This window comes from Arachis hypogaea, chromosome 6, assembly GCF_003086295.3.
Source record: "Arachis hypogaea cultivar Tifrunner chromosome 6, arahy.Tifrunner.gnm2.J5K5, whole genome shotgun sequence".
NCBI lineage: Eukaryota > Viridiplantae > Streptophyta > Magnoliopsida > Fabales > Fabaceae > Arachis > Arachis hypogaea.
The window spans coordinates 24,083,779-24,094,409 of NC_092041.1; the positions used below are offsets into that span (position 1 = coordinate 24,083,779).

The window sequence follows — 10,631 nt, forward strand, 5'->3', positions numbered from 1 at the left end:
GAGGCTAAATTCTCCATTTGTTTTTGCACCAGTCGGAAACACTTAAAGCTTGTATCTGACTTTTCTTTTCCTCTATACTCTTTGATTAGAGAGTGTTGTGAGGTGTAGTTAGATATTTGCTTTGAGAGAGTGTAGGTGTACTGGGGTGCCGGTGTTAGAGAGAAAGAAGTTTATGTGTTGTAACAATTTTCACATAGTGATATTCTCTGGTTGTCATTTGACAACGGCCGTAGTTTTTTTTCCGGTAATTGGAGTTTCCACGTTAAATTCTTGTGTTGTGATTGTGTCAATTTTATTTCTCTGTCAAATGTATTTTCTCAAGGGGGAATGGTGTCTTATTCCCAAAGTGCATCTCCTGTTGACGCGTGTTGTCTCCCTTTTGTAGAATAAAGCAGGTTGTCAACAAGTTGCGGGTGCTCATGGGATGGTCGACTAATTGGAATGGGATCTCATTGTGCTGGGTTCCATAGGTGCCAGCTTCACAAATTGGGCCTTATTGGTCGCTCCAAAAAAGAAATGGATGAAACGGATGCAGGTCGGATTTTTAGGTCACTCTTCTCCTCTCATGAAACAAACTCGAGCTTCCTCTAATGCGAGCGCCGCATCCGGTCTTGTCAATGTAGCTGTCAGTGACGCTCGAGATTTATGACTGTTTGTTGTGGTCAAGGTCATCTCCCCTTTTGCCAATCGCCGTTCTTCGTCGTAGTCGCGTAGTCGTGGTGCCTCGACCTGTCATCGTGGTTACTGTGTTCAGTAGTGCTTTGCCTGCCGTCTCTCATCGTCCGCCGTGCTTGTGAGTCGAAGGTAAGAGCTGCTCTGCCCACCGATTGATTAGCTTTGGCATCTAGTAACTGTATTTATCTGGTAACCCTTGGAATATACAATTATTCACACAGATTGGAATATACAATTATCAGTTGACATCTATACCTTGTAAGATCTCTTGAATTCTATGGCTCCTAACCATGATGAGTTTTTTGGAACTCAACAAAGCATTCATAAGCTGGTAGAGTACTTTCTGTTTTATTTATTTTTCAATGAAATTATTTAGAAGTTAATGACTAAACTAACTTTCACATGATAACTTTTTGCTGATTTTTTCATTGGTTCATGTAAGAAGCAACTAGAATTTTGGCCTGTTACTTCTTTTGGATATAGCCTTCAGGTTTGTTCATGGAATGTGCTATGTTCTAATATTTTGTATGTGAAATAACAAATTGATTTATTTATTAGTATTTATTATTTTTAGGAAAATATAGTATTTATTATTTTAGGAAAATAAAAAGTCAAAAACAGATGATTGCGAAGAAAAAAATTTGGAAAAAGGAAAAAGAAAAAGAATTTGTTCATATTGCTGCGCTATGTTCTGAGTTTGACAATTGGTGCTGTATAAGAGAGCAATAGCGCGTGTCCGGTCTAAAATTGAGATGGCACCTTACCTCTTTTCATTTCCTGTCTCAAATTCAAATCCACTGTTTTAACCAGCATAGTTAATATATAGTGATATGGTGTTAGAGACGAACTTGTCAACAATATAACAAACAATAGTAAAATTTGTTAGTGTTACCTAATGTAATCTTGCTAGTACATAGTACTTGAATTTTCGCCTTCTAGTAATTTTTTATGGTTACATGGTTATTATTTGAATTTTTGTACAGATTATTATCTATCTGCGAACAGGATTGCACTTAATAAGTGAGATATTATTTTTTCTCATATTGTAGTCTCTCTTGTTGGGTATAGAGAAGTTTAGCAGCTAGAATTGATAAATTGATTTTTAATGGTATTCTTATAAGTAGAGTAAAATTTTATAACAGTGATGTTGGAAAAAAGCTGTTTGTACTACGACATTTAGTAATTATACCAAGAAAAAAGATCTTGTTTACTTGGAAATATTTTTCTAAATTTATTTGGTGTTAATATTTTAAAATTTAAGTCAGTGACTAAAGTGTTAAATTTTAAAAATTTCAGAAACTGATTTAGATAATTATTCAAAATTTATTTTAACTAACTAATGAAGTTGATTTTTTTTGTGACTCTAAATAAAAAAAGAAAAAGCAAAAAACGCAGTTAAAGAACCAAAGAACAATTAAGGTATCATGTTCTGAAGAAGAAGAAGAAGAAGCAATTAAAGACCATCTCACAGTACCAGCCATTCAGCATGATAGACACCTTCCTTAATAGCATTTGGCCAAGAAATCAGCCACACAATTCGTCGTTCTCTGAATCAACACTAGCTCTATCCTTCACGAGCATCGCATAATGTCACGAATCTTCTCAAAATCAGGGAATTGACTTTGCTGCTAGGATGAGCAGAAAAATCTTGCAACAAAATGAAGTTGATGCTTATGGAAACTATAATATTTGGTGTGCTATTTGTCAACTTTTTAATACTTGCACAATAAATCAATTTATTTAACATATATACACACAAGATTTTGTTCACTGATAAAATATTTTTGAGAGACAATAATAAATTAGGTCAAAACAGTTTAAAATTATTCTATTTTATTTTTTAATTATTTATCTATTTTATTTTATATTTTTAATTACTATTAAAATATTTGAATATTTAATTTTAGATCTTGTATATATAAAATTATGAATATTAAACTTAATATCCTATTATGTGAATATTGAAACTTTTCTTTGTCTAGTTAGAAATTGACTTTTAGTATATAAAGAAAGAAGAATTCCAATATTTTTAGTATATTCAATTTTTTTTTTGTTAACTAAATTCAACTTTTTCAGTTTTTTTTTTTTTTTTATGAATAGGATAGACCATAACACCTTAACGAGTTTATTAAAAAAAAAGAGCAGTTCAAAACACCATAGACAAGCCAATAAAACTTAAATGGGTCACTTAGAAAAAATGGAGGCCAAGGCAAGACAGTTACACTTACACTATTACACTTTTTCTCACATAATGTCAGTTCGCTCACCCAAGGTTCCAAGTCAGCCACACTCTTCACAAAGAGCCTGTCAAGCTGTTTCCTTCTTGGAAACAAATATCTACATGTCAACCAAATATGTATGCCGAAGAAATTTCTGTAAATCTTTATAAGTTAGCATCTGTATTTTATAATTTTTCTAGAGATTATTAATCTATAAGAAAACTCAAGGTTAAAAACCATTTGATATTACTGTGATAGCTAGAAATTAAATATAATTAAAGTTATTCTTTTATTTTTTATTTAAATTTTAATTTGATCATTAATTTTCAATTAATTTAAGAAGTTAACTGAATTTATACTTTATAATTAAACTAATTTAACATATACATTCATGTGGCACATTAATATTTTTTTAATTTATAATATGTGCAAAAATTATGTTAACAAAGAAAATGTTAAATTTATATTTTCTGTTAGTGAGTTACGTCGAAAAATAGATAAGAACTGTTCTAATAGAAAAAAGATATTGAAAGTTGATTTGTATATTAAATTTTTTTTGGAGAATAAAATGTCTGCTTTTAAAATTATTAGGGACTGATTTCGATAATTATTCCGTCGAAAAATAAACTAAAAATTGATTTGTGTGTTAGAATAAAACTTTAAAAATATTGTCATATTTTAATTTTTTTAGAAACTAAAATATTTATTTTTAAAATTTTTTAAAATAATTTAGATAGTTACTAAAAAATATTAGATCGCACCAACTTTTTTTTGTTTCATACAAACACACTCGCATGCACTTACTTAGCAACTACTAGGTCTGAAGTCCTAAAATGGACCATTATGTGATAGGCCCAATAGTTTTTTGAGCCTTCTGGACTCAAAGTTAAGAAATAGAGTGAAGTGACAGATCCTGAAACCCAATAGAAAAATAAAGTATTTTTGTTTTCAAAACAAGCCCATGTTCCTAACCCAAAAGTGTTTCTCTCTATAAAAACATAACACACCAAATTTAGGGCTAGGGTTTATCGCTGCGGCTGCTGTTTGAACTGCATTTTCTTCTTCTTCTCGACGCCCTCGCAGCAGCAGAACAAAGCTACCGTCAATCAATCATGGGGTAATAATACATTCCGCACAAATGTCAATCTCGTTTTTGTTATTACCTTCTACACGAATTGCTTTCTTCCATGACTGATGTTATTTCTTTTTTTAAATATTTTACTCGGTTCATCACTGCTATTTGTTTAGCTAGCACTGTACTTCAAATTTATTGTTTGTTTATCTGGCCTCAAAATGGCGAGCCTGATGAATCTGGTAATTAGAAAGTTATTGGCTTTTAATGTGTGCGATCCATTTACTTATTTTGTTGTCAGTTTTATAGGAATTTCATTGCGGCAAGTTTCTCACGGTTTGTTCCCATATGCAAAATGTTACCTTTTTGTTTAATAAAAATATCGGGAGCTATATAGGGAGTTTGAAGTGTGATACAGTTCTTGCATTCGATTTTCATGTTTTATTTTGGTTGGTGCTTTTCCCTTATATTATTGTGGCACTATATTCCAAGAGTGTGCTTTGAACAAGGTATAGGGATGTGTTTATGCACGTTGTGCAGAGATGAATGGAAATAAATTTCCAGAGTTTTCGTTAGCTATCTTAATTTATCCATGCTTTTAGGCTGTGTTTGTTTGTTGAGACATGGACACTAATTGTTACACATACACTGTTGATGGACACGGTAGGTAGTACACATATACACACAGAATACATGTATTTAGTGTTCTTCTTTAAAGATAAGACACTGAGACACAATGCATATCACACAAAATCTGACCTTTTATCCCTAATTATTTTTTAAATTACCAATGCATAAGACACAATGCACAAGAAAATTGACATTTGGATTATATGTATCTTGTACATTATTACCAAACACATTACAAAATTTGTGTATCTTTATGTTTATGTATCTTTTGTGTATTTGTGTATGTACCTATGCGCTTAAAAACAATAACCAAATGCAGCCTTGGAGATGGTGGTCTCTTAAACTTGTTAAGATACAGTGGTGTTGATTTCTAAATCAATGGATGGTGGGTAATTAAATCCTTATTTACTAATTTGACAGGAAGACGCGTGGAATGGGAGCTGCCCGTAAGCTGAAGTCCCACCGCAGAAGGCAACGGTGGGCAGACAAATCATACAAGAAATCTCATCTTGGTAATGAATGGAAGAAACCTTTTGCTGGTTCTTCCCATGCCAAGGGTATTGTTCTTGAAAAGATGTAAGTCTTATTTGGTTTTGTGCATCTTGAATAATTCTACAGTTAGCATTTGATATTTAGAAATTACTGCTGTGTTCTGTGTCCAGAGGTATTGAGGCTAAGCAGCCCAATTCTGCCATTCGTAAATGTGCGAGGGTTCAACTCATCAAGAATGGGAAGAAGATTGCTGCATTTGTACCAAATGATGGTTGCTTAAACTACATTGAAGAGAATGTGAGTAATCATGGTCATGTAGTTTTGCTATATTGATTATCCTCTTTGCTTCATCCTATACAATGTTACTGAAGTGGAATTCATTGTATAATGGGCCTTGTTTATGTGTGTAGGACGAAGTTTTGATAGCTGGATTCGGAAGAAAAGGTCATGCCGTTGGTGATATTCCCGGTGTTAGGTTCAAGGTTGTGAAGGTCTCTGGTGTGTCACTCCTTGCTCTTTTCAAGGAGAAGAAGGAGAAGCCAAGGTCTTAAATTTGTTGGATGGTTCCTATCTGTTTTTTATTATATAGTTTCCCAAAGATGATTATGGATTTTGCTTCATTAGACTGGATGAGTTTATGAACAATTCTGTATCTCTTGATAGTTATTTTTTGGAACTTTATTTGATTCATATCCAAGCCGTAGTCTTTCGTTAGTTATTCCTTGCTTGTTGCGCATTTTATTTGTAAAAAAAAACCTGCTTAGGCCATCTATCCCTTCTGGTAACAACATTATCTTGAAATCTCAGATTGAGTGGAACGTATCATTATTGTTGGGGTCTTTATCTAAAGTTGGCGAAGAATAATTTCCTGCAGTTGTATTACGAGGTAAACCTCAAAGTGGTCCTTGAAGTTACTCTCGAGCCTCATAGTGATCCTTGAAGTTAAAAATTACAAATATTCATCCCTGAAGTTGCACTCGGGACTCAGACTCGTCCTTCCGGCCAATTTCATCCAGCTGGCGCAATCGGAAAGCTGATTTGGACTCGTTGGTGACACGCTGTCAGCACAACGGCTAGCTGACGTGGCGACATAAACTGTTTTGACTCAATTTGGTCCTCAAATTGAAGTTAAAAACCATAATCCCCAATTGATTCTCTTCTCCTCTCTTCTCTATCGCACCAGAGGTGACTCTTCTCTGTTGTGACTCTTCTCTGTTGCTTCTCCTACAGTGTCTTCTCTATCTTCAAAAACCACAAGTTATGATTAGCGCACACGATCATTTTGAAGCATCATGAGGAGAATGAATAGAAACAGATATTCGCGTTTTAGAGCCGATAACAGGATATGAAAAATTACAAATTACCTTAACGGGATATGAGGATATGAAAAATTACAAATTACCTTAACGGGATATGATCTTCTGTAAAATTTCTCGTGTATCATTTATGAAAGTGTAAGTTACTATTAATTAGAATCATTATGAAAGTGTAAGTTACTATTTCCCTTCTAACATTGGTTACATGCTTTATTCTAATGTATATGTAGCTTGAAAAAACTTGACCAGTAAGCATTCAAATTTTGATGATTTTGACAAAAGGACATGATTTCATCAAATAGAATTATGTTTATGAAATAGTTCTAATCCATTTTTATTTTCATATTAAATTTATTGTTAAACAGTTTCCTTTAGACGTTGATTGTGGTTGTGTTTTACACCTACATATGCATTTATGTTGAACTAGATTTTTCTATTCTAATGCAAGATCGTTACATCTCTATGCCATCTCTATGCCTTAAAAGATTAAAACAATTGGTGATGTCATATTTGTATGCGTTTCTGGTTAGTTTGTAGCTTTTATCAGTAGAAAAACTGTACCTGAAAAGCATTAGAGTTTTCTTACTGACGTGTTAATGATTTTATTTGTGATGTGAAATTATGCAGATTGAATGTGCTATTGCTATAAAACTTTCGTCCAAAGAGTCCAACGAATGCAGTCTTGATATTGCAAAGGTAATGGTTTCATCAAATTTCAAAGAGCCTGTTCTATGATATGATTATATTGTAAATATAACAGTGCACAGATGGTATTACAGAAGATTTTTAAGAGGATGTATTTCCCTGCTTATGCTTGTTGCAGCCATTTTTGTGACCTAACAGAGTCCTGTAGTTTTTAAGAGAGGTACAGAAAAGGTATCCAGTAGAAGAATGCAAGAAAGAAATGTGGTATACGTTTAAAGACATAAGATATAGAGGTTAAATGACAACTATGACATAGTCAAATACTAAAAACTCAAAAGAAACACCAGAAAACAAAGGACATAGAAGAAGAGAGGTTCATAAATTGAGTCATAGAGAGCGAATGGAAGAGAGGAACAAAGAGAAAAAGAAAAAAAAAACTAATGTTTTGTAACAGAACAGTCTTGAAAAAAGAGGGAAAGTTGGAAAAGCAAAACCACTTGGAGCGGAGGAGGGTCAACTGCGGTGAAAGCAATGCTGTGGCGAAGCTGCCGCGACAGCTTCTTGCGGGTTCAAAATCTGCCACGCCATTTTGTTATGGCGCTGCCATGACTGCAATTTAGAAAAAAGCAGCCTTTTTGCATTAATATTTCTCCGAGCAGGCGAGCCCTCCTTGATGAGTGTTTTCCCCATTTATTTTCATTTTCTAGTTTAATGTCTATTTTGTTCATTAGTTGGCACTTGTTGGAGAAAATTTTCTCTGATAAAGACAACAAATTTAAAATGTTCTTATCCTGATGTATACTGTCTTCTGCTTGGAATTATACATCCAGAAACTTGCATATTGCCTTTCATATCTTCCGAAATCAAAAGAAGATGAAGAAAGCTGGTCTGTGATGCTGCAGAAGCTCTTGGTTTTGACAAATGATAAATTAAATTTTGGCTTTCAAGAGAAGAGAGTTAATTGGGGATTAGGGTTTTTAACCTCAATTTGGGAATCAAATTGAGTCAAAACAGTTTATGTCGCCATGTCAGTTAGCCATTGTGCGGACAGTGTGTCACCAACAAGTCCAAATCAGCTTTCCGGTTGCGCCAGCTGGACGAAATTGGCCGGAAGGATGAGTCTGAGTCCCGGAGTGCAACTTCAGGGATGAATATGAATAATTTTTAACTTCAGGGATCACTATGAGGTTCGAGGATAACTTCAGGGACCACTTTGAGACTTACCTCGTTGTATTACTGCTTATATGTTCGTAAAAATGATATTTGAAATTAGTACAACCTTTTCCAACAGATGTTTCAATTATATAATCCGGGCTCAAACTGGAACTTGGAATTATGTTGGCTCCAAAGTCAACATTAGGTATGTTTGACAGCAAGAACATATATTTAAGTAAAGCTCTTGTATTTTTATTCATCAATTTAGTTGTGTGCCAATATTTTATCATGGGTCTTGGCCTGTTAAAATGAAATTTAACTTAGTCTGACATTTTGGTAATTCCCTTGGGTATTTACTTGGCCATCTTTGCAAGCTTGGATTATTTCTTTGTTCTTTTAAGAAAAAGCTTCAACATCTTGTATATTTGGAAACCGACGAAATTGGTCATAATTTATTTTTCTTATAGCAGTTTTTGAAAAAGCATTCTTGTTTAGTACGTCAATTATAAGTTTACTCTTTAAATATGGACAGGTTTTGTGGTTATAGTTTTCATTACCTTGAGTAACTGAATAAAAAAAAATTAAGTAAAAGAAATATAATTTCAAAAATCAATAAGCACAATTTTTTAGGTGTAATTTCTCTAATAATCTCTATTATTTTACACATAATTATCAGAATCGGACTAGATCGGGTGATTCGATAGGAAAATTGGTGAATTGATAGTTTGGCCGATTCGGTTAGTAAATTAAACCGGATTTGTATTCGAACCGATTAATAGTGGTCAAATCCGTTAAAAATTGGTCAGTTTATGCTTCAGACCACACTAAATCTACCGCGGGTCCACGGTGCATCCGCGGGCTGCCGAACCATCGTAGGAGCTCCCTCCACTACAACCCCAAAAATGTTGAAGGTAAGGTTCAACAGCAAGGCAGCTTGCATACAGTCTCCCTTTTGTCACTATGCCAACTTGTTTCTTACTAATAAATATGACAAATATATATATATATATATATATATATAACAAACCATGAATGAATTTTTATTTTTTTTATCCTTTTAAGTATGGATTCACATGGATACCAAACAAGTAACAATACATGGTATACAAATATATTAATATATTGATATTGCTTATATTATCTTTTATTTTTTTCTTGTTCATTTAAATTGAAAAAATATTTTATACTAGTGACTAATTTATTATCTCTTTTTATAGTATAAATTATATCTAAGAATTGATATTTAATTATTAATATATTTTTGAAAATATATATTTAACTTTTAATTTTAATTTTATTTTTATAATTTTATATTTTTATCTAATTAGGATCGGATCAATCGGGTAAATCAGTGACTCACCGGTTGAACCAATGACCTAGTTAAGGCCATGTTAATTATCGGTTCGGTTCTAGTAACTATGATTTAACCATTTTTAATTAGGTTTTTACAATTTATAAGTTTATAATTAAGCTTTTATATTAGATAAAAATTTACAATAAAATTCTACGGATTGGGATCCTCTAAAGTTTGAATTTCACTTTAGAGAGTAAAGTGTGATTTCTCACCATTAATTTCATAGGTGGGACTAAGAATAAATATGAAAGAGAAACTATTCAAAGGTAGAAGATCACACTTTACTCTCTAAAGTGAAATTCAAACTTAGAGGATCCAAATCCAAGTTCTACATCCAAGTCATTTAGCCAACTAAATTGCTATAACCTAATTCAGCTTCACGCGCCACTACCTTTAACAGCCTTTTGACTTAACGCGTGACTATATACAACTGTCTTTTCTATGTGGATTTTGTTTTCTTTTTCAAATTTTCTTAGCGTTTTCTGTGTTCTCTTCCTTCTCTGTGTTCCCTTCATTCTATGCATTCTCATCGTTCATGATCAATGCTCTTTGATCTGATTTGAAGATTTGGATCAGTTTTTTTAAATCAAGCTATAAAATTAGGTTTGAATAGGTATTTCGTTTTCGAAGACAATGAATGATACAAGTCCAGACTGTTAGTTGAACTAGAGCAAATTGGATTATTATTTTGAAACGAATCAAGTGGATGAGGTTTGGTTCGGACCTCATTAATGTAGTTTGTTAGTATTTGATGCTCCTGTAGTTGAATAATTTCATTTTTGTTTGTGAAAATTGGTGTTTATGGTTGATGATTTGAATTTGAATGCAATGTAGGATTTTTAAATTTTTTTGTTGAATCTGTTTTTATTCCTAGTTTTGGTGCATTTGAAAAAATATTTTGGTTTAATCAAGAACAATTTTTTCGGTGTTTTTCAGTTTTTTTGTGATGTTGATGAGCAGTTTGTGCCAAAATTTGGGATGAATTTTAACATACTTGAATAAGCGAAAAAATTCTACAAAGATTATTCAAAACTTGTAGGTTTTTCTACGAAAATTCGAAACACAAATAAGAA

General features: G+C 32.8%; 1 protein-coding gene and 2 long non-coding RNA genes across 3 annotated transcripts; all 3 read left to right on the forward strand.

The window, feature by feature from the left end:
- The first annotated feature begins 385 nt into the window (after nucleotides 1-385).
- On the forward strand, nucleotides 386-2,501 carry LOC112696476 (uncharacterized). The gene is made up of 3 exons (XR_003150722.2): nucleotides 386-804; nucleotides 897-1,006; nucleotides 2,053-2,501. It is a non-coding gene; the product is annotated as an uncharacterized lncRNA (long non-coding RNA).
- Nucleotides 2,502-2,873: 372 nt separating this feature from the next.
- LOC112696477 (small ribosomal subunit protein uS12) lies at nucleotides 2,874-5,806 on the forward strand. The gene is made up of 4 exons (XM_025749270.3): nucleotides 2,874-4,011; nucleotides 5,017-5,172; nucleotides 5,259-5,385; nucleotides 5,499-5,806. The coding sequence occupies exons 1-4, from the start codon at nucleotides 4,007-4,009 to the stop codon at nucleotides 5,637-5,639; spliced, it is 429 nt and encodes a 142-aa protein (XP_025605055.1). The 5' UTR covers nucleotides 2,874-4,006; the 3' UTR covers nucleotides 5,640-5,806.
- A 1,157-nt stretch (nucleotides 5,807-6,963) lies between these two features.
- On the forward strand, nucleotides 6,964-8,544 carry LOC140173438 (uncharacterized). Its single transcript, XR_011862253.1, has 2 exons — nucleotides 6,964-7,100; nucleotides 7,880-8,544. It is a non-coding gene; the product is annotated as an uncharacterized lncRNA (long non-coding RNA).
- The last annotated feature ends 2,087 nt before the right edge of the window (nucleotides 8,545-10,631 follow it).